General features: G+C 52.1%; 1 protein-coding gene across 2 annotated transcripts; it reads left to right on the forward strand.

Annotated features, from left to right (window-relative positions):
* On the forward strand, positions 1,293-27,042 carry LOC8066748 (protein plastid transcriptionally active 16, chloroplastic). Of its 2 annotated transcripts, none has more exons than XM_021447450.1 (4): positions 1,293-2,256; positions 2,356-2,424; positions 3,286-3,344; positions 9,222-9,739. In XM_021447450.1, the coding sequence occupies exons 1-4, from the start codon at positions 1,384-1,386 to the stop codon at positions 9,337-9,339; spliced, it is 1,119 nt and encodes a 372-aa protein (XP_021303125.1). In that variant the 5' UTR covers positions 1,293-1,383; the 3' UTR covers positions 9,340-9,739. The 2 variants fall into 2 exon arrangements, with proteins under 2 accessions (XP_021303125.1, XP_002439528.2); XM_002439483.2 differs by lacking the exon at positions 9,222-9,739 and adding an exon at positions 26,284-27,042 and having other exon boundaries at positions 1,297-2,256.

A 27,252-nucleotide genomic window follows, 5' to 3' on the forward strand; every position in this document is an offset into this window, starting at 1 on the left:
TGCTTATGAGCTTAAGAGAGATATTCATCAAAGAAATAGGCCTGAAATCATTCACAGTCTCTGGGCTATCTTTCTTGGGTACCAAGGTGATGTATGATGTATTGATGCTCTCCAGGCTGATGTTGTTTTGATAGAGAGACCAACACAATCTATAGAAATCCTCTTTGATCAATTGCCAACATTTTTTTAAAAATAACCCATTGAATCCATCTGGCCCTGGAGCTTTGTCTAGAGGCATACTTTTCACAATTTGGTCAATTTCATCAATCGTGAAAGGTGTAACTAAGCTGTCAAGGTCCACAACTGGCTGAATCATTTGTGGGAGGTCAAAAGTCATTGTAGGTGATGTTGTGGTACCCAATCTTTGCCTAAAAGAGACCCATAGAAGACTAGCTTTGCCTTCATGGTCTTGTTGTATCCATGCTCCCTGATCATTTTTTAGCTGCGCTATTGAATTTCTTCTGTAAGATATAGTTGCCATGCCATGAAAAAACTTGGTGCATTCATCCCCAAACTTCATTCTATTGACTGTATATCTATTGCGCCAGTATATGTTCTTACATTTGAGCCATGTCTTTAACTGAGCTTTGACTGCAATTCTCAGATTTATTTCAGGATGGTACAGGCCTCTCTGGTCCTCCACTGAATCTAAGGTGCTGATGACTGCATTACAATTGGATATCAAAAGTTGGAGATTGGAAATTTTCTTACTCCACTGTTTCAACCTTGCTCTCAGGCTTTTAAACTTTGATGATATGTTTCTAGCACTGTCTATCAGGAATGCAGAGTTGGCCCAGCAGTCTTGCACTGTTTCAATAAAATCATATTGTTCTGCCCAATAATTCTCAAAACGAAATATATTAGCTTTAGGTATCTTAGTTTAGTGGTGAGAATTCTACGTTGTGGCTATCCAATTTGGTTTAGATGTCTTATTAGCCTTTAATTTTGATGGAGACGGATTCTTTTACCATTTTCTTGCATGCACAATTAGCTCTCAATGGTGGACATTTTACCGGGTGGACTAATTATAATTGAACTATTTCATTATAGTAGAGATAAATAGATTGGTAGATATAGATTATTTAAAATTTAGATAACTTGAAAAAATAATTAAAAAAATAATTTTGTTCCCTTTGGAACGGACACAGCAGAGCTTGGTTTGGCATGGGCCCAGGATTTGGACGCGGCGCGAGAGCACTGCCCATCGATTTGCCACGAGGAGATAAAGGGCGACCCACCTGGCCACTTCTGATAGGCTCCTCCGCCACTTCATCAGGTTCACCGCAATCCAAAGATGCCGTCCTGTGCACCCATCGGCAACCTTTCCTCATCCCACGGCGCCCATGCCACCCACCTGTTCGACCACCTGACGCCGCAGCCCCGATGGCTCCCGCGCTCACCTCCAACCCGCCCTCCTTCCGTCCCCTCTCTTTCCCATTCCGCCGTCGTGCCGCCACCGTCCTCTGCCGCGTCGGTAAGCCCGGCAAGGACTCCGCGGCGGATGATGCTGCCCCCAAGAAGAGGCCCAACCTCTTCGCGGACTTCGGGAAGCTGGCGGATGCCACCTCCCTCATACCGGCGTTCCCGTCGTCCGCGGCGGGGTCGCTGTTCACGGGCGGTGGCAGGGGCAGGAAGGACCCGCAGATGGTGTTCGTCGCCGGCGCCACAGGTCAGACCGGGGTCCGCATCGCGCAGACCCTGCTGCGTCAGGGGTTTGCCGTGCGCGCTGGCGTTCCGGACCTAGCGTCAGCGCAGGAGCTAGCGCGGCTCGCGGCAGCATACCGGCTCATCTCCCCAGCGGAAGCGCGGCGGCTAAACGCGGTAGCGGCGGATTTCGATGACCCCGAGGCGATAGCCAAGTCCATCGGGCCCGCTGCGAAGGTGGTGGTCACCGTTGGCCTGGCCGAGAAGGGGCCAGAAGGCGGAGCCATCACCACCGACGACGCGCTTCGGGTGGTGCAGGCCGCAGACCTTGCCAGCGTGGCGCACGTGGTTGTCGTGTATGACGTCGATGGGGCCAGCGGCCTCGGTGGCGGTGGGTCCACTTACAATGTGCTCGACGGCTTCACGTCCTTCTTCTCCAACCTCTTCTCGCGAGTGCAGACGCTGACGCTGAGCCAGTTCTTGGCCAAGGTGGTGGAGACCGATGTCAGGTATACACTACTGAAGGCTTCACTCACGGACGACTACACCCCTGAGAACTCCTACGCCCTGCTACTGGCCAAGGAGGGAGTATCGCCTAGCATCACTGGCAAAGTATATAGCTTATAGATTTGATGACTTTCCCGGTGCTCACTGTTTAAAGGTCTTCACTATTGCTTACGTGCCACTTTGTTCATTTTTGTGTTTCGTCAGGTATCAAGGTCACAGATTGCAGCCCTGGTAGCTGATGTCTTCTCCAATGTGGCAGTCGCTGAGAACAAAGTAAGGAAACTATATCAGTATGTCCCTAACTGTAGTAAAATGGCAGTCTTGCAAATTGCAAGTCCTCACAACTTAGGTAAATTTAATATGCAATTTCTTTGCTGCGGCCCTTAGTGATCTTTTTACGGTAAATTTAATAATTATACACATCGAGCATTTAAATCCAGTGCTTGTGCATGTTCATAATGGTTTAGAAGTATACTTACCAGATGAAGAAATATTGGAAGTCGTACTTGCTTGTGTCAACCTGTCGCGGACAACTAGGAAATGTCGAATGTCATTGATGACTGAGCAGCAATCAAATGAAGGCATGCAGCAGATAGAAATATATATTTTACACAAGTAAAAAGATAAAAGCATTTCTTTTGTCTGGAACTTAATTCCTAGGATTCACTAAATCATTAGTGTTGCAGGTTGAAGTTTGAAAATATTATGATATCCCATTTTAGTATTTGAAATCGGTAGTGGCATCATGCTCGAAATTGCAAACACATGAAATATTCATATTACAATTTGTATGTGTAGTCTTATTTATTTTCCATTAGCATACATCACCACAATCTACTAGGATATATCTGCTTTTGCTCTATTCTTGTATAATTGTGCTTTCTTAAGTCGACCTGCTATTTCAGAGGAGAGTCAAACTAACTATTATTCCTAAATCTTTTCTAGCTTCACGATGACAAATATGCTTCTCTTTTATCACTGAACTTGTTCCGATTTATGATTTGTATACCCATTATATGCAGCTCTAGTGTCAAAAGAAATTGAGTGTGCCTATTCGGTTTTCTTTTTATTTATATCCTCGGCGCTCCTTACTCAATTTGCACTTAAATTGCTGATAATTTTCTTATTTTCTAGGTCGTTGAAGTTTCAACTAGCTCATCAGCAACAACGAAGTCCATAACGGAGGCTTTCATGTCAGTAGCTGTCACCCTTCCTAATTCACTGATTTGTTACTTGACTTGCTGATTCCTTTCTTATGGTGTCATGGGCCCAATGTTTTCTAATCGTCTAATCGACTAAAGGAACATGGCACCGATAAGGTGGTTGGTTGTGATTAGTCGTCAATAAGTCAGTTATTTGCGTGCTTTATCTTTGTCCTGGAACATGGCATTGATTCTGGTTCTTACTCAGCAACTTTTTCTTGGTCATCCTCTTTATTTGCATCTTCTTCACCACCTTTATCGGGTATTTGTACAATGCAAGCACTATCCTTGAATTCTTCTTCAACTGCACATGTATCTCTTTCCTAATTAACTGAAGTGCTTTTGGGCATTTCTCAGCATCTGCATAACCCCTAGCAAGGCGCTGCTAAACCTCTTAACTCCTAAAGGTAAAATCTTCTTACAGAATATGCATTGCAGAAACTCCTTTGCAGGATCTAGCCACCATCCATATTTCCACCTTGGGTCTACCGATTTGAACCTTCCTCTTGGCATCTTGAGTTTGCTCTGCCAGATCTAGCAGAAGTTCACCAATCACCTTTTCTACTAGGGATTAAGCATATTTAGTAAAAGCCAATTCAGTGCCATCAACAAGATATTGAAACTGTACAGTCATCAATTCAATGCAAGGTCCAGGATTTTCCTTGCAAATACCTCAGGCTCCCATTGTCAATCCACAAGCTCCCTGAATCTGATAATTGACAAGATTGCGGTCCACTCTGGCTATGCCCAACTCGTTGGATGATATCCCTGGCAACAACTATAATGTGACGATGATTGCGACCTTGTTTGTGAAACCATCATGTCCTCATCGCGTACACCAACAACTACAATGACATCTGGATTGCCCTCCATGGCTAAACTAGAGAAGATGGCTTGGGCAAGAGGCATTAGAATAACAACTGATTCCACTACCACGTCACCATCCCCAAGTACTTTGCTTCTAGGCATGAAACCTTCAATATGGATATTAAGATCTCCTATATCATCCTTGATATGAGGACCAACACAAGTGGATGGATTGATTCTCAGTCCACGTCGCATGCTTGCTCGATAGAAACCGTTGGTCCCAATTCGACAACCATCCTCTTCAACAATCAGATGTATCCTTCGATGGGTTCCAGATTGCGTTCAAGTTGCCGCTACCTCCGACAACGTGGGAGGCCATGGGGGTTCTTCTTTTTCCCGGCAGGAAGCAGCGGGGGCGCAAGCCCATTCGCGCCGCCTAGATCACCCGTCCGTGTCGCAAACCTCTGTTGCATCATGTTAGGAAACAACGTCTTCATTCGGAATGTCTGTGACTTCAATTCATGGGCTCATCGGGATGCTTTACGCGAGTTCCTTGTTCAGGAACGCGCATCTGTCGTGTGTCTCGTGGAGACAAAAATTGATGTAGTGCAGCCTTGTTTCATCTCTGATCTAATGGGAACGACATTTGATTATGTGTGTTTGCCCTCCTCTGGAGCTTCCGGAGGAATTCTGGTTGCTTGGTGTCGGGATGCTTGGTCGATTCTGGCCAAGTGTGCCGCCGCTTCTCTGTGTCACTGAATCTTCAGCAGATCAATTCTGAGTCGCCACCTTGGACATTGTCCACGGCTTACGGTCAGAGTTCCTGGATGAGCTCAGGGTAGTCCAGAACCACTGCCTCGACGCGCTGCTCATCTATAACTTGATTTATCAGGCTGCAGATAAAAATAATGATCGGTTGAACTTGAGAACCACGTGCCATTTCCGTCTCACAATTAATGACCCGGGCATCAATGAGCTTTACCTTCATGGGAGGCTATACACGTGGAGCAATGAACGCCGTCGGCTAACCATGGAGCGTATTGACCATGAGTTTGCCACTGTACACTGGTTTGAGGCATTTGTGAACCATCACCTCAAGGCGCTATCCACAGACTCCTCTGATCACGCACCGCTCCTCCTTCAACTGTGTACTGAGCCTTGGACCAAACCCAGGTTCCGCTTTGAACCTTTCTGGGTGCGCATGGATGGGTTTGAGGACACTGTCAGACAGGCATGGGACTGCAATGTTCACAACATTGATGCTTGCAGAACGCTTGATACCTAACTTCCGCGGACAGCAAAAGCCTTACCGATCTGGAGTGCTCGCAATGGAGAGCGTGCAGCTGCAGTTGTTCATGCCCGCGGAACTCATTGCCCAGCTTGATGTGGCTCAAGAATCGCGCAAACTTTCGGTCCAGAAGCTATCCCTACATGGTGAGCTCAAATGTCACAGTCTAGGCCCCGCCTCTTTGGCCTGGACGATTGCTTTTCACCGATCGCGCATTCGGTACCTTCAGGAGGGTGATGCCAACACCAAATTTTTTTCACCTTTAGGCCTGTCATAGAAAAAGGAAGAGCCACATCCCGCCTATGTTGCATGATGGGACGTGGTTCACTGCAAAGGAAGCTAAGGAAAACCTTATCTATAATTACTACAAAGAGATTTTGGGCACTCGCTGCATTTGGAAAATATTTTATCCAAAATTGACCTCACCGGCATTAACACCTGCTTCTCAGAGGAGGAACCGGGACTAGACGGCTTCAGTGGTCTTTTCTATAAGATGACATGGGGAATCATCAAACTGGACGTCATCAATGCGTTCAATGCACTCTTGTCGCTGGATGCACGAAGCTTCCATTTACTAAACAATGCTATGATGATTCTAGTGTGCAAGAAGCAAGACCCTGCTACTATAAAGGACTATCGGTCGATAAGCCTTATGCATAGCTTTAGTAAGCTTTTCACTAAATGCCTTCCCAAGCGGCTTGCGCCCCATCTCAAAGCGATAGTGTCTATCAACAAAGCACCTTCATCAAAGAGCACTCGATACATGACAATTTCAGGATTGTGCAGCTTGCCTGTCGTTGGCTTCATGTCAGGAAGCATGCAGCAGCGTTCCTGAAGGTGGACATCGCAAAGGCTTTCGACTCTGCTGCTTGGCCTTTCCTTCTAGAGGTCTTGGAATACATTGGGTTGCCTTGCCGCTGGACCAATTGGATATCAATTTTATTATCGACGGCAAGCACTTTTAGTCCTCCTGAATGGGAAGCTAGCAAGTCGTATCACGCATGCTAGAGGGCTCAGGCAAGGCGATCCCATCTCTCCAATGCTCTTCGTAATCGTTATGGAGGTTCTCAACTCAATCATCCGAGAACCTGATCGTCGGGGTGCGCTATCGCCCCTACCTGGCCAGGCAATCTCGCACCAGGCATCCTTTTACGCGGATGACGTCGTTATTCTGGTGGCTCCAAGCCGTAATGACCTCAACTATGTACAACAAATTCTGCAGCTGTTTGGTGGTGCTTCCAGGTGGTCACCAATATTGACAAATGCATTGCAACACCAATTTGCTGTACTGAAGAAATGATCGCGGATGTACAGGAGGTCTTCCCATGTGTGCTCGCGCCGTTCCCTGCAAATACCTGGGAATACCTTTGTCGCTGAAGAAGCTATGGAGATGTGGAGAGCAGGCACTGGTGGACAAGATAGCGGCCAAGATCCCCATGTGGAAGTCTAGGCTACTCACTCACGCAGGTCATGTTCTACTCACCAATGTTACTATCTCAGCAATACCTGGGCACATCAGCATCGCTTGCTACCTCTCATCTTGGGTGCCGTCAGCCTGTCCATCGCAATCGGGGATGGTGCCATGGTCCTGTTATGGACTTACTCTTGGGCCCCCTAGGTCCACTGTGCAAGGCCGCTCTTGACCTCTTCGTGGCAATCAGCAGGAGCGGCAAGACGAGGAGTTTGAAGGATGGCCTCTCACAGAACCGTTGAGCGCGTGATATAACGGGTTCTCTGACAACTAGAGTTCTTTGCCAGTACCTGCAGGTTTGGCACCTTCTTCGTGACGTCGACCTCAATCCAATCTAAGTGGATCGCTTCATTTGGATGTTCTCCAATGGAAAATATTCGGCTTCATCGACTTATCGTGCTTTCCTCAACGGCTCGACGTCGCTTCTATGTGACAGGGAGTTGTGGCGGACGAGAGCGCCACCCAAAGTGAAAATTTTCTTCTGGCTTGCCCTTCATTAGAGGTTGTGGACGGCGGAACGTCGTAAGCAGCATGGTCCTTAGGACTCCGATGTATGTGTGCTGTGCGACCAAGTGTCGGAGTCTGTGAATCATTTGTTCCTTGGCTGCATCTTCGCGAGTCAGCTGTGGTTTAGGCTGTTGGCGCCACTTGGTCTCGCTTCTCTCGTTTCCAGGGGAGACGAACGGCTCGGCTCTTGGTGGCTACAGCAGCGGATCAACCTTCATTGCTCGGCCAGGCCATCATTTAACTGCCTCTTACTGCTCATCTCCTAGTGTCTCTGTAAAGAGAGGAACAACAGAACCTTTCAGAGACTTTCGTCCGAGGTTGATGTCGTCGCTAGGCTTGTGGTCCGAGAAGCGGAGGACTGGATTTTGGTAGGCTTCTCTAGCCTTGTTTCGGTCAGTCTTTTGTGGGTGTCCATGTCACATATATAATCCAATCCTTTTGTAATACTTCAGAGTTGTGGATCCAATACTGTTAGGTGGTTGGCAAGCTGCTGGTGATGGCCTCTCGCCACCGTCAGAGCTTTGCCTTTGTAAGTGTTTTGTAAACTCCTTCATCCTCTTAATGAAATATGAGCTGTTAGCTCTGTTCGTGAAAAAAAAGTACTAGCCTTGCCACTGCTTGAATCATAGATCCAATCACCCTTCAACATATTCCCCTAGGCAACCTCAATGTCAGTGGCAACTGAAGCCGCCATGGTGGCACTATCTCAACAGCACTACCTCCACAGATTTAGATGCTACCATGACATTGTCCAACTGTCCTCTTCATCCACAATCATCGACAATCAGAGATCATAAACAATCAGGTGTCATCCGCATTGGGGTCATCATAACCAATCTGGTGTCTCCAAGCACAATGATCCAATCATTGACATCGGTACAATAAAGGAGAGGATCTACAACGAGCATATTAAACTAGAAAAAAATTCTGAAACCAATCTGATCGACCCTATTGAGCCATCACCCAAGTCTGTTGCCTGCATCGCCCCGGTCATAGCAATGTCGACCAATACTAGGATTTGGGAGACCATCTAAGCCACAATAACAAAGAAAGCAACCACATCATTGATAATGCATCGCCTACACAATACTCTAGACATCACCATCAACTTCCCCAACGTTGACAAATCATCTAAATAAATCTGTGATGCCGTTTTCAGCCTGCTACAATGGGTGTGCTACTGTATTTCCACAAGGAGATGATGAAACCGGCACACAACCAAAGCAACAGTTCGTCCACACCATGGGGCTAACTTGGTCTACAACCATGGCCACCAATAGAGCTCAGAAGTTGCACATCAATAGAAGGCAGCTACTATGACATTAACATGAACTGAGGTAACACAAAGAGAACATCACCCCATCGAGGTGCAGATGACAGGTTATAGAAAAAGGACATATATCCTTAGAAACGCAAGGGGAGATGTCATTCACCATTGACCAATAGACAACCCAGTAGCTGGCCAAACAAGGGATGTGGTACCATTCATATGTGTCATGAACAGTACCCACGGTACTATGGCACTACCACCAAGAGTGCATCTAGGTTAGGGTTAGCAAACGGTTCAGAAATCTTGTTTGCTTCTAAGTGAAGTCTGGTCCTCCCTATGAAATAAGGGGAGATGTAATTGTTTGGAACTAAGAAATACTCCCTCTGTCCAAAAGTCTAAGTGGTATAAGAAAAATCTCTTTTTGCAGAAGTTTCCTTCATGCGTGATTCCTTCATTAACATCATATACTATTCCATCAGCATTATTTTTTCGGCTAACCGATGGCACGACTCCACTGTTCCATAGTGCCATGCGTCCACAACACCATCGCACTTCAGTGCCGCCATGCTACTGGGGGTGGGATAGGGGCACAGTTGAGGTGGAGCTTGTGTGCTTTGAATTGGGATCTGGACTCTTGCGGTAAACATGACGAGCACATGGCCAATGCCATCTACTGCTGCATCAGAAGAAATATGAACCCCATCTGCACCAACATCATTTCACTCCATCTGCTTCTTGATCTTCATCACCTAAGACATCAAACAAAAAACAGAAAAACAAGATCATAAAACAGAATGAAGACACAGCAAAACAGAAGAATCAGTAAAAGGGATTGTTGTGGTACACCCAATTGACTATGAGTCGTCGATCTAGATGCCTTTCATCAAATATTACTCCCTATAGGAGGCAAAAGAAGGAAGAAATGTATATATTAGCAAACAGTTAAAATATCTTCAATTAGATCTAATTTCCATATTGCGTTAGATCATGGACGATGTAAATTGTAAGCAACATGATGGACCTAATCATTACTATTTTTGTGACAACTTCACATGACATTTTTAGTCATTTTTTTGTAACGTTTTTTCACACACCTTCATATGTAAGTCACATGGTAATAAAATCAGGGTTTTCGATTTTAGTTTTACAAATATTTCGGCAACCACTAAAATTACTGAATTTCATGAATTATGATAAAAAAATTGACGAATTTCACAAAATATTTTTAGATCCAAACAAAAAAAATAGCATGATTTATGATTATACTATACATGTATTAGTGTGATACGAAATATCCGTGATTATCCTTTTTGTATGTGACTTCCTGAGTGCATTTATTTCTTTAATTGTTACCTATGATTTTCACATTTTAGACATTTTAGTTATAAAATATTTTGTCTGTAAAAATCAAGGGTTATGATTTATGGGAACTCTTACGTCCTATGAGGTAAGGGGAGCCATCATAGCAAAGCCCGTGAGTAAATGAGAACAGTGGATTTCATCATTCCAAGTTCATCGGCAGGGCCATCGCACTACAATGTCATTCCAATCTATTGAATCATTTTGACCTGATTCAGGTGACTCTTGGTTTAAGTGGATCTCTAATCCGGGCATTGGTTTTCTACTACAGTATGAATCAAAGATAGAGAGAGGGGGAACAGTTCACGGGAATTTAGTGGACATAGTTCTCTTCCATGGCGAGTTAAATAGCCCATGGCACTGAAATTTTTATTTTTGGTCCTGTGAGCTGAGAAGTGGCGGGTTGGAAGAGATTACCTCCACCAATTTTTGGTGTGTTGAGAGACTCATGGAACATTAAACCCCAGCAGGAGGGGTTGCAGGAAATTTAACAAGCAGTGCGGCCAGTGAAATTGGATGCAGAGGTTAGAAACAGGAGGTGAGCGCGTGATACCAGGCATGGTAACTCTGTTTTCCATAGCATTGGCCCGTGTTTAGGATCCCGAGTGTCGAGAGTATCAACAAGGGGTACCCTCACCAATACATGTAACGACACCATCCGTACGTACATACGCGCAACCATCGACGGCCGCGGCCTCGAAGACGGAAGTAGCGTCGAGCGAATCGATCAGGGCTCGAGCGCCAGCTGCCGTCGAATACGGAAGCGGGCTCGAGCGAATCAAGAGGCGTCGAGCGCAAGGACACTGTCCGCCGCCTGACGCGCGCACGAGAGCCAGAGCATTTAATGCACCTGACGCTTCCCCACCTAACACACGGGTCACGGGAGACGTGATAAGGGAACAAGCATCTGTCCCATCGTTCTTTTTGCAGCCTTCCCACCAGACGACCCTGGACGTGTCAGAACGCGGGAAACGAGGATGGAACGTCTAGTCGGGACCCCCTCGAGACATCTGAAGTCAGCGCTCCAGATATCAGCACAATGTACGGCATCCGAACCTCGACCAGACAGGGATCCTTCCAGGGGACGAATTGGGCGTCGACTGACTACATCCCAACCGCTCCGCCGGGTTTGCCGTCGGGTCGTACGAGCGTACATCCGGTAAACCAATCCAAGACGGGGCGCAGAGCAGGATAACAGGGCACGCGTAATCATCGCCAGGCTACCAAGACGGGACAGCTCGAGGCCACGCCGGTACGGAAGCCTCGAGTAGGTCAGCGCTCCATGCTGCTATCGACTCCTATTCTGACGCCTATACATGTACCCTGGGTCTCTCCTTGGAACTATAAAAGGAGGGATTCAGGAATAAAATGGGCGACACGACGCTCACACGTAGTAGAGCTCCACACTTCATACCGCACTTGTATTCACCCCTGTACAAGCACTTAGGTGCAAGATAATACAAACTCTCCCCCCCCCCGCTGGACGTAGGGCCTTCTCTTGCCCGAACCAGGATAAATCTTTGTGTCTTCTTGCATCACCATCTGGGAAAGGGAGTACGCATACAAATTTACTCGTTGGTGTGACCCCCCGAGGGGAAAACACCGACAGTTGGCGCGCCAGGTAGGGGTCCTGCGTGTTTTTCATCAATTTTCCACTCCTTTCCGGATGGCCACTCTTGCCTCGCCGTTTCCGCGCTCCACGGTGATTTGGTTTGGGAGTCTTGAGTTCATGTCTACGGGCTCCGGCTACGACATGATCTTACTCTCAGTCAGAGGACCAGGAGGAGCCCGCGTTACGCCAGCACGGTTGAAGGCCCCGAGACGCCCTCACCACCACGCCTCCCCGGCTAAGTAGAGGCGCGGACAGCACCACCGCGGCCCCTCTGCTTCAGCACGACCAACAACTCGTGCGAGGCAGGACGTGGGCCACAAGTCGGCAGCACCGTGTGGCGGAGTAACAAGCGTGACGACTCAGCACCGCGCGACGACGGGAGGAGACGCGTCTCGCGCGCTCTCCCCCACCGCTGCTAGGCTACTTCCACACGGGTTGTTCACTCCAAGAGCGGCACTGCCGTTCGGATTGGACAACGCCGCGGCGTCGCTCGCCAGGGCGATATGCCCAAGCGCCCAGACGTACGTAGAAAGACCAATGGTCCTCCCACGCGGCTCTGAAGCGCGACGGCCGGCGTCCGAGCTGCCGGACCTTTCCCGGGTACGAGGCCTCCGTCGTCTAGGCCCCGGACGATACTCGATCACCTCCCTCAGGCAGCGACTGCTGGAGGAGGGACGTGGGTGTTTCCACGCCGCCAAACCGGACTCCGACTCCGAGACTGATAGCTATGACCCTACGAGGGAATGCTATCACATCGACGGGGCGGTAGAAACTACCGACGAGACACGGGATGCTGCTGCGGGCGGTCGATCCCCCGCGGCACGAGAAGACCCCAGGACGCCTGGGAACGACGGACAGGTCGACCCCCCTCCACAGGAAGACAGAACCGCGCAGCTCGCGCAGCGCGGGAGCTCAAGATGAAGCTCGACGAAGACCGCGAGCGCCTCGTCCTGCTCGAGCAAATCCTCGAGCAAGACATGCCCTACCCACCAGGCGGAAGTGTCCGCAGACGCGCTCGAGAGGTACATCGTCAGATCGTCGGCGACGCAGAGCCAGAGCAACCTGTCAGCCGTTTCCCTCGAGCAGGCCAGAATGTAGTGGCAGCGACGATGTTGCTGCGTAACATGCCAGAGCCGTCGAATTCCCAGGCCCGACGCATTCGAGATGAGGTACAGACATTGCTCCAGGTGGCGGCGGTTCAACAAGCCGAAAGTTCGGCATCTCGACGACGAGGAGCTGCCACAGAGAAGCGCGACGAACAGCCTCAAAACGAAAAGGAGGTGTCAGTCCATCAACAACCTCCCCCTCGAGGCAGAAAGACCGCTCTCATCCTCCCCGTCGACAATCAGCGTCGACACGATGCGCGGCACGACATCGAAGAAAATCGACGCCGCCGGCACGGAGACGCGGAAGAGCGCGGTTACAGCGCGCATCGCGGCGGGAGATACGACAGCGACGAGGACCGGGTGGCCCCCGAGCCACCGGGCCCACGGGTGTTCAGCAGGGCGATCCGCAGCACGCCCCTGCCCAATCCATTTCGACCCCCGACCAGCATCGCGAAGTACAATGGAGAGACCAAGCCAGAGTTATGGCTGGCCGATTTCAGGCTGGCCTGTCAGCTAGGTGGCGCTCGAGGTGATGATCGAGCCATCATCAGACAGCTACCCCTTTTCCTCTCCGACACCGCCCGTCGATGGCTCGAGGAACTCCCTGCCGATCAGATCCACAACTGGGTTGATCTGGTCAGAGTCTTCGAGGGTAACTTCAAAGGGACCTACATACGGCCAGGGAACTCGTGGGACCTCAGCAAATGCAAACAGAAGTCAGGAGAAATTCTTCGGGAGTATGCTCGACGCTTCTCGAAGCAGCGCACTGAGCTGCCGCACATCCCTGACCACGACGTCATCTTGGCGTTTGTCTCGGGCACCACCAGTCGAGACTTGGTGCGGGAATTAGGTCGCAATCGACCTCAGACCGTCGACGAGCTGATGGACGTAGTAGCCAACTACGCGGCAGGGGAAGAGGCAGTCGGCGCCTTCTTCAGCTCAGAAGAAAGAAAAGGCAAGCAGCCCATCGATGAAGATGGGACCCCCAGTCGAGGCCTCAAGAAAAATAAAAAGAAGCAGAAAGTGCGGCAGTTCCACCGGGAGGATTCCGATGACAACCTTGTCGCCGCCATGGATCGAAAGAAACCTCGAGGCCCTCCGGATGGAGGCGTCTTCGACAAGATGTTGGAGGAGCCGTGCCCTTACCATAAGGGAGGCGCCAACCACAAGCTCAAGGACTGTCGTATGCTGAGAAAGCATTTCGACGGTCTGGGGTTCAAAAAAGATGCGCGTGACGACTCCAAGAAAGAGAAGGGTGGCAGCAAGGAGGACAACAAAGATGACAACGGCTTCCCCGCCGTCCACGATTGCTACATGATCTATGGCGGGCCCTCGACTCAATTGACCACGACGCAGCGCAAAAGGGAGCGTCGCGAAGTCTTTGCAGCAAGAATGGCGGTGCCCCAATACCTTAGCTGGTCAAGCACTCCTATCACTTTCGACCGAGAAGACCACCCCGACAAGGTAGTCGCCCCAGGCGTCTACCCGCTCGTCGTCGACCCCATCATCGTCAACACCCGGCTCTCGAAAGTGCTGATGGATGGCGGTAGCAGCCTCAACATCATCTACCTCGAGACCCTTGACCTCCTCGGCATAGATAGAGGGAAGCTCCAACCAAGTGCTGGCGGGTTCCATGGCGTCGTGCCAGGAAAAAAGGCGCTGCCAGTAGGTCGAATTGACTTACCGGTCTGCTTCGGCACGGCGGCCAACTTCAGGAAGGAGACCCTCACCTTCGAGGTGGTTGGGTTTCGAGGCACGTACCACGCCATCATCGGGTGCCCGGGCTACGCCAAGTTCATGGCTATACCCAACTACACCTACTTGAAGCTGAAGATGCCCGGTCCCAAAGGCGTCATCACTGTCAGTTCCTCCTTCGAGCACGCGTACGAGTGCGACGTCGAGTGCGTCGAGTACGGGGAGGCGGTCGAGAACTCCACCGAGCTCGTCGCGAAGCTCGAGGCCCTGGCCGCTGAGGCTCCAGAGCCTAAGCGCCACGCGGGCAGCTTCGAGGCGGCGGAAGGAACCAAGAAGATCCCGCTCGACCCCAACAACTCCGACGGCAAAGTGCTGACGATCAGCACCGACCTCGACCCCAAATAGGAAGCTGTGCTCGTCGACTTTCTCCGTGCAAATGCCGATATGTTTGCATGGAGTCCCTCGGACATGCCAGGCATACCGAGGGAAGTCGCCGAGCACTCCTTGGAGATTCGAGCCGGTTCCAAGCCAGTGAAGCAGCGGTTGCGCCGATTCGACGAGGAGAAGCGCAAGATCATTGGCGAGGAAGTCCACAAGCTTTTGACGGCCGGATTCATCAAGGAGGTTCATCATCCCGACTGGTTAGCAAACCCTGTATTAGTTAAGAAAAAGAATGGGAAAATGAGGATGTGTGTCGATTATACTAGTCTAAATAAAGCATGTCCAAAAGTTCCTTTTCCATTGCCACGTATTGATCAGATTGTCGATTCTACCGCGGGATGTGAAACCCTTTCTTTCCTCGATGCATATTCTGGTTACCACCAAATAAAAATGAAGGAGTCCGACCAGCTCGCGACCTCTTTCATCACACCTTTTGGGATGTATTGCTACGTGACCATGCCATTTGGGCTTCGAAACGCGGGAGCCACGTACCAACGTTGCATGCTCCATGTATTTAGCAAACACATAGGGTTAACGGTCGAGGCCTACGTCGACGACATTGTCGTCAAGTCAAAGCGACGAGGGGACCTAATCCAGGACCTCAAGATTGCTTTTAGCCGTCTACGTGCCAACCGGATCAAGCTCAATCCCGAGAAGTGCGTTTTCGGTGTGCCTCGAGGCATGCTCCTGGGCTACATCGTTTCGCAGCGCGGCATCGAGGCCAACCCCGAGAAAGTCTCGGCCATCACGAGAATGGGGCCGATCCGAGACATCAAGGGTGTGCAGAGAGTCACGGGATGCCTGGCAGCTCTGAGCCGTTTCATCTCGAGACTAGGAGAAAAGGCGTTACCATTGTATCGACTCCTGAAGAAGGCCGAGCGCTTTTCTTGGACCCCCGAGGCCGAGGAAGCGCTTGAAAGACTGAAGAAGACGCTGACCTCGGCACCAGTCCTGGTTCCACCTCAACCTGCAGAGCCGCTACTCCTCTACGTCGCATCGACGACTCAGGTCGTCAGTGCGGCAGTGGTGGTTGAAAGACAAGAGGAGGGTCATGCGCTGCCGGTCCAAAGGCCAGTCTATTTCGTCAGCGAGGTGCTTTCGGAGACCAAGGCGCGTTATCCCCAAATCCAGAAGCTGATCTACGCCGTAATCCTTGCCCGCCGCAAGCTGCAGCATTACTTCCTCGGTCACCCCATCACGGTGGTTTCGTCTTTCCCTTTAGGCGAAATAATCCAGAGCAAAGAGGCCACGGGAAGAATAGCAAAATGGTCGGTCGAGCTCATGAGTGAGACTCTCACTTACGCGTCTCGGAAGGCCATCAAATCGCAAGCCCTGGTAGACTTCGTCGCGGAATGGACGGACTCCCAGCTTCCCCCGACTCAGGTCCAGGCGGAGCTGTGGACAATGTATTTCGACGGGTCACTCATGAAAACTGGGGCCGGGGCCGGCCTGCTGTTCATCTCACCCTTAGACGTCCACATGAGGTATGTAATCAGGATTCATTTTGCCGCATCTAACAATGTCGCAGAATATGAGGCCCTCGTCAATGGTCTCAAGATCGCTATCGAGTTAGGAGTCCGACGCCTCGACGTCCGAGGTGACTCCCAACTCGTCATTGACCAAGTAATGAAAACCTCGAGTTGCCACGACCCGAAAATGGAAGCGTACTGCAAAGAAGTCCGTCGACTCGAGGACAAATTCCACGGTCTCGAGCTTGTCCATGTCGCCCGACGCTACAACGAGGCAGCCGACGAACTCGCCAAGATCGCATCAACTCGAGGCACGGTGCCACCTGACGCGTTCTCAAGAGATCTCCACGAGCCGTCCGTTGACTTAGGCCCGGGGCCTGGCATCGACGCTGCTCCTTCCCAGCAAACCAACATCGTCGACACGCTCTTAATGGCAGCTGAAGTCATGGAGGTAGAACGGCGGCCAGGTCGACCATTCGACTGGCGCACGCCATTCCTCGACTGCCTAATCCGCGGCGAGTTGCCAGAAGATCGGTTAGAGGCCCGTCGTATCGCTCGACGGGCCAAGTCATATGTGACTTATGGCGAAGACAATGAGCTATATCGACGGAGCCCGACGGGGGTCTTACAACGTTGCATCACCGTAGAAGAAGGCCGAAAACTCCTCGATGACCTGCACTCGGGGGCTTGTGGCCACCACGCCGCTCCACGGACCCTTGTAGGGAACGCTTTTCGACAAGGCTTCTACTGGCCAACGACCGTGGCGGATGCCGTCGAGCTCGTACGCTCGTGTCATGGGTGCCAGTTCTACGCCAAGCAGACGCATCTGCCCACCCACGCTCTTCAGATGATCCCCATCACCTGGCCGTTTGCGGTATGGGGGCTAGATTTAGTAGGACCTCTACAAAAGGCGAAAGGAGGATACACCCATTTGCTGGTGGCCATTGACAAGTTCTCCAAATGGATCGAGGCTCGACCCATCACCAACATCCGCTCCGAGCAGGCCGTCCTTTTCTTCACCGACATCATCCATCGGTTTGGGATCCCCAATGTCATCATCACCGACAACGGCACCCAGTTCACCGGCAAAAAGTTCTTGGATTTCTGCGATCAGCATCATATCCGTGTGAACTGGTCTGCAGTAGCCCACCCTCGAACTAACGGCCAGGTCGAGCGTGCCAACGACATGATTTTGCAAGGACTCAAGCCAAGGATCTACAATCGATTGAAGAAATTCGGCAAGAAATGGGTCGAGGAGCTTTCCTCAGTCCTATAGAGCCTTAGGACAACGCCAAGCAGGGCCACAAAATACACCCGGTTCTTCATGGTCTACGGCTCTGAGGCTATCCTCCCCACAGACCTCGAGTATGGGTCACCTCGACTCAAGGCTTACAACGAGCAATCGAACAAAGAAACTCAAGAAAACGCGGTCGACCAACTCGAGGAGGCTCGAGACATGGCCCTCCTCAACTCTGCCAGATATCAGCAGAAACTCCGACGCTACCACGACAAGCACGTGCGCAAGAGGGACCTCAACGTAGACGACCTTGTCCTACGACGCCGGCAAAGCAATCAAGGACGCCACAAGCTGACTCCACCTTGGGAAGGCCCGTATGTGGTGGCCGAGGTCCTTAAGCCGGGAACGTACAAGTTGGCGGACGAAAAGGGGGCAATCTTCACCAACGCATGGAACATCGAACAGCTACGTCGATTCTACCCCTAGAAGTCCTAAACTTACGTTCCTACATTTTGTACCAAGACTTTGTAAACGAACGTATGAATAAATAAAGTCTTTCCCTCGAGCAACTTCTTTTTGTGCCTAAAATAGTTACAAGTCATAATCTCGACGTTAAAAGGGGATGCCGACCATGACCCATCATAGTCAACACCCCCTCGGGGGCTGCCAGGGGGACGACCCCCCCCCCCAAACGTCGACAAAGCCAAGAAACTTTCAACTTTCTTTTCTTACTTAGTAAACCTTGCGCGGTTCGAGTAGCAGAGGCGCCTCGAGCCCCTCAAAGGCCGAAGAACAACGAGCCGAAGAACTCCTACGCCCCCGGGCTACGGAAACTCTACTCACTTCTTCACCATTGAGGTGATCGAGTTCGTTTCTGACGAAAGATTGAGCAGGGGGTACAGACGTAGGAACAAAGAGAAATAAAAGGACCTCGAGCGGAAAGACAAATAAGCATTTAACAATTACAAAAAGACATTGTATCACTTAGCAACAGAATTAACAAAATATCATACAAGGGGCCCCAGGCGCCCTGAGCAGGCTCGCAGGCCTCAGTCCGTGGCACGATCCTCACCGCCCTCGCCTCCACCCGAGCTAACCACGGGAGGGAGCACCTCAGGCTCAAAAAGCTTAGCCAACCTTTCCCCAGGAGCCTCCGCGTCGTCGATCAAGGCGTGGAGCCTCTCCTCGTTCTCCGCGTCGGTCTTGGAGATGTCGGTGACGAAGCCATGAGACACCACCTCCATGTCATAGGAGAAGCCCGAGCAGACAACCGCCATCGCCCGCTTCACCCCGATGTGGAGGGCATCCCGCACCCGATCTCGCAGCGTCGCGCCTATAAAGCACAGCTGGTCGACCAGGGCGTCGCCTCGAGCGTCCTCCCTCGACTCATCCATAGGCTCGACCTCCCAAGAGGTCGAGAGATCACTTATCGCCGTCCGCACTCGACGGTTCAAAGCAACCTCCGCCTCGAGCTGAGCCTTGGCGTTGCGAGCCTCGGCTTGGGCGGCCAGGAGTTCGTCCTTGAGCCCTGTAAAAGCCAATACAAAGAGACCTTAGGAAAAACTAAGCACACCTCGGAAAAAGAAATCTGATAGAGGAAACATACCGTGTACGGTCTCCTCGAGGGCCGTGTTCTCGCCGACCAGCCTGGTGTTGGCCCCCTCGATCTCTTTGTTGGAGCGTGCCAGCTCGGTGTTGGCAACGCGGAGATCCTCGATCGCCTTGCCAGCCTGAGCAATGGCCCCACTCTTCTCCAGCAATTCTCCCTTCAGACGCTCGACGTCGTTAGAGAGACTGCGGGATCGAGCCCGCTCCGCCTCGAGATCTTCGAGGGCCTTCTTCTTGGCTTCCTCCGCGGCGCCCCTGGCGACCTCGCCGTTCACATGCTCCACCTTCATCTTTCGGAAGGACTCTCGGAGAGAGTCCAGGTCGGATTTAAGGAGGCCCTTCTCCTTGTCCAGATCCGCGATAACGCTCTTGTAGGACAGGGCCTCCTCCCGGGCTCTGGACGTGGCCTCCTCGACCGTAAGAGCCCGCTCCCGTAGCTGCATCGTCTCCTCCTCCGCCTTCTTCGAGGCCTCTCGGGCCTCGGCCAAGGCAGCCTCCCTCGCCTTCTTCTCCTCCTCGAGTGCTATGAGATCTTTGTAAGCTTTAAGGAGCTTTTCCTGCGACTCGAGGAGTTGATCCTTGAGGTGGGGGAGCTGCTCCCAACCGCCCCTCGTGGCGTGTATGAAACTGGACTTGATGCGGGAGGTCTCTTTCATATCCTGCGAATCAAGGGTCGGATGGATTAGAATACAGAAACCAGAAAGCACCATGAGGATTGGAGTTCGAGAAACACTTACGAAATAAGCCGGGCCGAGCCCGTTGTTGATAACGTCCGAGAGGAGCCCCACCACATGCTTCATCCAAAGGCGGAGCTCCTCGACGTGTTCCCACTTCTCCGCCTCCTTCCGATCGTCGAGGAAGATGTCGGGCTCAGACGGGTCGTGGGAGGCCCGGATACGGATGCGATCGGGGCACCAGTGCTCCATCTCCCGGTCAGCCCGCGCCTTAACGCCGCGGATGAGGCCCTCGACGGTCTCGAGGGAGCCCCCATGGCGCAGGAACAGGTCGACGAGGCATGGGAACCGTCCGTCGTCGTCCACCGTCTTCCAGGTTCCGTCCTTGGTCCCCGATGCCCCAATTTCATCCTCCTCGGAAGGAAAGCGGTCCTCCCACGCCCGACGTCCCCGGAGGAACCCTGGGGCGATCCCGTCCATGCCGTAAATTGTCCTCTTGATCTCGGACTCGGGGTCGGGGGGCGTGCGCTTCAGGCAGGCGAGCGCCACCACTCCATCCGCTCGCCCCGGCTCTACCCGGATCGCGGCAGGTGCCCCCGGGAGGAGCCACGCCGGGGTTGGGGGGCCGTACACCGGCAGGTCCTCCTCGCCGAGCTCTTGCGGCTCCGGTGGCACTGGCTGGGCCGGACCTTGGGGCGGAGGCTCGAGCGGTCCCTCCTCTTGGCCCGCCTGCTGCTGCTGCTGCTGTTGCTGCTGCGGTGGTTGCTGCTGCTGCTGTTGCTGCTGCGGTTGTTGCTGTTGCTGCTGCTGCTGTTGTTGTTGCTGCTGTTGCTGTGCCTCACGCTCCTGTGGCTGCCGCGCCGCCTCGCGCTCCCGCTGTTCATCCTCCTCCCTCTTCTTTTTCTGTTCCTCGAGGGTGCGGAGGCCGGCGGGCCAGGGAGTTGATCCCTCGACATGAGGGGTCGACGTTTCCTCCTCCATGGGGCGGGCACCCCCAGACGCTCTGTCACCATCAGACGTGTCGCTGATGGTGATGGGTTCCCCCTCGACCCCCAATCGAGGGGGCTCGGGGGCTCCCTCTGACGCTTGCGTCTGGGGCGCCTCATCACGAGTCGGCGGAGACGGAGTAGGCGCGGGACGAGACGGAGCCCTCTCGACGCCGGCTGGAGGTTGGGAACTGGAGGAGCCTACAAAACAAAAGGTAAGAAGGTCAGACGTTATAATAACCGACACAAGAACATCGCAAGGCCCAGAAATAAACTACGAACCTGGTTCCTTGGAGGCGGCGCCCGTTTTGAGCCTCTTTGCCATGGATGGCTGGGCCTGCTCGAGGGTCCGCTTTAGCCTGAGAAAAGATCGGTATATGAGAAAAGATCGGCAGAGGGATAGGAAAACGGAAGCCACAACATCGAAAGGGCTTACCCCACAGGGAGAACAGCTCGCCTCCCGCCGCCCCGATTAGCGGGTCTCGAGCCACCCCGCGTTAGGTCTCCAGGTCCCTCGAGGGCAGACGCCGGCCTAGGCGCGTCGGTTCCCGCCTGACGGGCACCAGGACTGGCGCTCCTGCGGCCGGCCTCTCCTTTCTCGGAGGCCGCGGCACGACCGCGAGTCAGTGGCCCCTTCGCCTGGGGCCTAGCCTGACCGCTCTCTCTGGGCGCCGGGGGAGGGCGCGGTGCGTCTCGACCCGTCTTGGGCGCAGGAGGTGTGTCGGCCCGGGGGCGATGAGATTCACTCGGAACCTCCCTTAACATCTCCGTCCGGGGGGCGTCGACGTCGCCTCGAGACGGTCCCTCGAGGATCCGGTCGAGACGCGACGCCATCTCCTCGGAATCATCGCTGTCGTCGTCGTCGTCATCATCATCGTTGGGGGATTCTTCCTCAGGCTCCCCCCTCTGCCTGGATTTGGCCCGACGCGCCTCTAACACTTGACGGTCGAGGTTCTTCTTCTTCTCCCCCTTCTTGGCCGAGTCCTTGGCGGACTTTAGCTTTTCGGCGGATTGGCGCCGTTTGTCACGATCGGCCTCGTCCCCCTTTACCGGAGGCCTCGAGGACCGGACGTCGATCCGTCCCTGTCAAAATGAAGACAGACTTAGAAAAGAAAAGGAGAGGGGAAGAAAAGAAACCCAGGATCGAGGTTGCGCGCAAGAAGAAAACATACCAGGTCTATCGAGCCGGCATCTGGCCTCATGGGGAAGCCGTTAACACGCTCCGGCTGAAAATCGCCGGCAATTGCGGCCCTGACCCGGGCCGCGACTTCGTCATCCGCCGGAGCCTCGTTGGACATCCGGCACGCCTCGAGGTCCCGAGATGGAACGCCGGGGCCCATCTCATCCATCCTCAACGGCCGAGACATCAAAGGGAGAACTCTCCGGTGATGAACGGCCGAGAGAACGAGGGCGGCGGTCAAGCCCTCTGAACGCAGCTTCTTCATGACGTCGAGGAGGGGGTCGAGCCGAGATTGGTGAACTTGGACGACGCCGTACGTCCAATTCTCCGGTCGCTCCGTGATCAAACGCCCAGTATAGGCGGGCAGCAGGTCGTCGTCGTTCCTCAGGTAGAACCATTGGGAGTCCCAGCCGGCGTGGTTAGTCGACAGTCCCACCGGGATGTACTCGCGCGGCCTCTCCGACTTCCCCGTCTTCAGCACGAGATTGAGGCAACCCGCCCGCACAGGTTTCCTCACGCCGGTGGTCCCAGTGGGGGCGTTGAAGAGCTCGCCCCTGTAGAGATGGAGCCACAGCTCCCAGTGCGGCATCATCCCCAAGTAGCCCTCGCACACGGCGGCGAAGACCGCCGCGACGGTGATGGCGTTCGGGGAGAAGTGCTGGAGCTCCACCCCGTAGTGGAAGCAGAGGGCCCGCATGAAGCGACTCGGGGGAGCACCCAGGCCGTGGCGGTGGAACTTGGCGAACGACACCACGTAACCCTCGGGCGGCTGGGGCTCCCTGTGACTCGCTGGCGGCGCGATCCACTCCGGCGACGATAGTGAGGTACGGTGGCGCAGCAATCCCTCTTTCTCAAGCTCTAACAACCGGCGCTCCGTCATCGACGACGGGCGCCAGTCGTCGGCGGCGATGAGTCTTACAGGCATCTTGGCCGGAGAGGCGGTGGATCCGCTACTGCACGAGGAGGCGTGTGCGCGTAAGACGGAGAGAGAGCTAAGGCGGCGAGAAGGCAAAGGCAACGAGAGAATGGAAGTGAGAAGGCGGAAGGAAGAGGAACGGCGACGGCGCCACGACGTATTTGTAGGCCGCAATCCGCCAACGGACAGATCCGGGAATTGAGGTAACGTCCCCCCATTAATGCGCTACCTAACAGTCTTTCCCCCTTCACAGGCCGGGCGTTCCGAATTCCACGCCGATACAGTGTAGTAACGTCACCCGCCTAAAAAGATGCGCCCAACGGGCAGAAAGGCGAACCGTCATGGCCACTTCCTTCCCTTGTAAGCCAAGGGGCGTACCCGCGAGAGTCTCGAGAGGTCGATGGCTGGCCCGTCGAAAGGGTTCGACAGCCGATCTCGAGCACCAGAGTCAGGGATCTCCAGCGAGCGGTCGAAGATCGAGGTCTGCCTCGAAAACTCGCTGGCGATGTCCAAGGTAGGGTCGAGACAGTCGAGAGGAATCCCCCCGACGGGAGGCATCGAGCCGCTGGACTCTATCGAATGAGACCGGTATCCCCGACCACGTCGACCCAGCTTTATGAGAACGCCTCCGGGCTATAGCTGACCCCCTCGAAAGGGGCACAGGTTCTCACTTGGACTACCCGCTAGGAACTCGATCTGGAGTGGAAGACGCTCGCTCTATCGAGAGTACGTCGAAACCTCCTCGCAAGGCAAAGCTGATCAGAACCTTCCACCACTGGTGTCGACAGTGTCTCTGCAAATTGGGCAAAATAACCCTCGAAGGAGTTAAATACTCCCTCGAGGGCTCGGGGGCTACCCCCGCGGGGTCGCTCGCGCGCCCCCACGGAACCTCGACTGTAAAAACAAAAGTCTCCACTCGAGCGCCAGCGCTCAAATGGAGACTCGGGGGTTACTGTCGAGGGTATCAACAAGGGGTACCCTCACCAATACATGTAACGACACCATCCGTACGTACATACGCGCAACCATCGACGGCCGCAGCCTCGAAGACGGAAGTAGCGTCGAGCGAATCGATCAGGGCTCGAGCGCCAGCTGCCGTCGAATACGGAAGCGGGCTCGAGCGAATCAAGAGGCGTCGAGCGCAAGGACACTGTCCGCCGCCTGACGCGCGCAATAGAGCCAGGGCATTTAATGCACCTGACGCTTCCCCACCTAACACACGGGTCACGGGAGACGTGATAAGGGAACAAGCATCTGTCCCATCGTTCTTTTTGCAGCCTTCCCACCAGACGACCCTGGACGTGTCAGAACGCGGGAAACGAGGATGGAACGTCTAGTCGGGACCCCCTCGAGACATCTGAAGTCAGCGCTCCAGATATCAGCACAATGTACGGCATCCGAACCTCGACCAGACAGGGATCCTTCCAGGGGACGAATTGGGCGTCGACTGACTACATCCCAACCGCTCCGCCGGGTTTGCCGTCGGGTCGTACGAGCGTACATCCGGTAAACCAATCCAAGACGGGGCGCAGAGCAGGATAACAGGGGACACGTAATCATCGCCAGGCTACCAAGACGGGACGGCTCGAGGCCACGCTGGTACGGAAGCCTCGAGTAGGTCAGCGCTCCATGCTGCTATCGACTCCTATTCTGACGCCTATACATGTACCCTGGGTCTCTCCTTGGAACTATAAAAGGAGGGACTCAGGAATAGAATGGGCGACACGACGCTCACACGTAGTAGAGCTCCACACTTCATACCACACTTGTATTCACCCCTGTACAAGCACTTAGGTGCAAGATAATACAAACTCTCCCCCCCCGCTGGACGTAGGACCTTCTCTTGCCCGAACCAGGATAAATCTTTGTGTCTTCTTGCATCACCATCTGGGAAAGGGAGCACGCATACAAATTTACTCGTTGGTGTGACCCCCCGAGGGGAAAACACTGACACCGAGAAACCAAATGGACGACGGTGCCTTAAGGGGGCGGTGGTGAATAAATGAAACATGGCGATCCTTGAGCCCTCCTTCGTCACGGTGCCATGGGCTGTAGGACTTGACTTTTGGTTGGAGGGAGTAAAAAGTATGGGATAAAACCTAAAGCTCTCTAACCCGCGGTGCCATTAGCCCTTCAGCAAGCCACTGGCAGCAGCCCTTCTGCCATCGCCCCTTGTCTCGTCCTAGGTGCTGCCAGCCCTAAGGCTGCCGCTCCTTCTCCTCCTCCCTTTAAGTGCCCCTTCTATTCTGCCCTTAGTCCCCTCCAACAGAACAGGAAACTGACATGGAAAGATTGTTTTTTGTGTCTTGGATTATATAAAGACCTTACCATGCATTAATTATGAAAAGAAACCATTGTTGAAACACCTTGGTATGTGGTATTAAAAACAGATGTAAGGACGTCATAGCAGCTGTGATCATTAACACAGAAAAAATGAGTACCATGCAGAGACAGAACAACAACTTGATTTGATAGGAACTGGGATTGTAACAATCTGGCCTGTGGATTGTTATACTCTGATTAGAAGCTAGGGATTGTTAAAAAAACCTTGTTCCATGGGGTAAGATAGCCCCCCCTAGGCATTCTGCATAAGATAGAAAGTAATCTTCTTGTACAAGTTGAGAAAACCATCAAACCCCTACCCCACTCATACACAGTGTCACTGTTGCTCATGTGAGAACCTAGGCTGGTCCTTAGACCTATGCTTTGGCGTGATATAGATGAGGAGATTTTATTTAACATCAATTCTAGCCTTTGCTCCCATATCGAGTCGACTTGAGGAGTGTTAATAAAGTCACTTAAGCAACTTGGCTAGGCATCCGTTCACAGCTGGGGCTTTGTTTATCTCGGCCTTTAGATTATAAATACCAATTCACAATCTGCATGTTAATGCAAATTGGCCCTAAGAGCATAAATTTGGTTAAGGAAATATTAGAGGCAATGTTTAATTCTTATTTGTTTGGTTTATAGTGGATATAATAAGGGTATTGGTTTTATGGAAGCGTCTAAAGTTACAATCTCTAATCTTATAAAGAATTCAACCTGTACAAATGTTATTTTGTATTTACTTGTTACCTTTCCTTATTGTGGCACAAAATTTGACTTATTCTTGTTAAGTATTTAATAATTGTTAGCTTTTCAATTTCATAATTGCAGTGTTGTAATCACGAATTGTTGATTTGTTTGACTAGTTGACAATTATCTGTTTTTAGGTGTTTGAAATTCATGATTACGTGAAACTTCAACGTCATCTATATTCACTACTTACTCAGTTTTGTATAACATATGTACGTTCTCTCTGCAGAGCTATCCCTGAAGACAGTAGAAGAACGGAGTACCAAGATGCTGCTGCGAAAGCACAAGTCAAAGAGGAAACCTTGGCCTCAAAACAAGCTAATGAAGCTGAAGCGGCTGCCAGTAAATATGAAGCTGACACGAAGAAGGCACCCTTAGAAGATGCAGCTGCTACTGCTAGCCCAGTAAATGATGAACGAGCCTCTCTAGAGAACCTGTTGAGTATACCCAAAGTGATCAGTACGGATTTCTTTTGGGAGAAGTTCAGCACACAGCTTGCTGAAGTGACGACTCCTCGAACCTCGCTACAAAAGGAACCAAAGGCACAGATAGCCACTGTGCGAGGTCAGGAAAAAGCAAAGAAGCTGACACCGCGGATTGCCACTGTGAAGCCCGCCGCGCAGAAAGTGAAGCAACAATTGAAGCAGCCAGATCCCAAACCAGAAGTGAGGCCAGTGTTTGGTGGCCTCTTCAAGCAAGAAACAGTGTATGTGGATGATGACTAAAACAAGGAGAGCCAATTTATCCTCTACGTGATTTTTCCTGCAATATAGGAACGCTTAAAGCTGTACAAAATTTGGCTATAAGAACCCATTTGTCTGTGGATGAAGAATGATCATGTGTTACAGAACCAAATGCTGGTACAACCGAACTGATGTACACAGGAGCAAATTGTTTTTTTTTGAAACTAGCAAATTGGTTTTCTAGAAGTGTTAAATACTCCGACAGCCCTTGAATTTATAACCACTACCCCAGATCAAATTTTCCCTGTCGGTCTGTACTACTCCCCTCAGTTTGCAACCTCCGTCAGAAGCGCTTGAATGTTCCTCTGCTTAGAGCAGTTCATGCCAACCGTTGGACAAATAGGCTTTGCATTTATGTATTTTAAAAAAAATCTAAAAACACCTATGCAATGATTTGGCAATTGGGCTTTGTAATTATATTAATGTTGACACCGTTTTTGGACGCATACCCAGGG

The sequence above is a fragment of the Sorghum bicolor genome, chromosome 9, assembly GCF_000003195.3.
Source record: "Sorghum bicolor cultivar BTx623 chromosome 9, Sorghum_bicolor_NCBIv3, whole genome shotgun sequence".
Classification (NCBI taxonomy): domain Eukaryota; kingdom Viridiplantae; phylum Streptophyta; class Magnoliopsida; order Poales; family Poaceae; genus Sorghum; species Sorghum bicolor.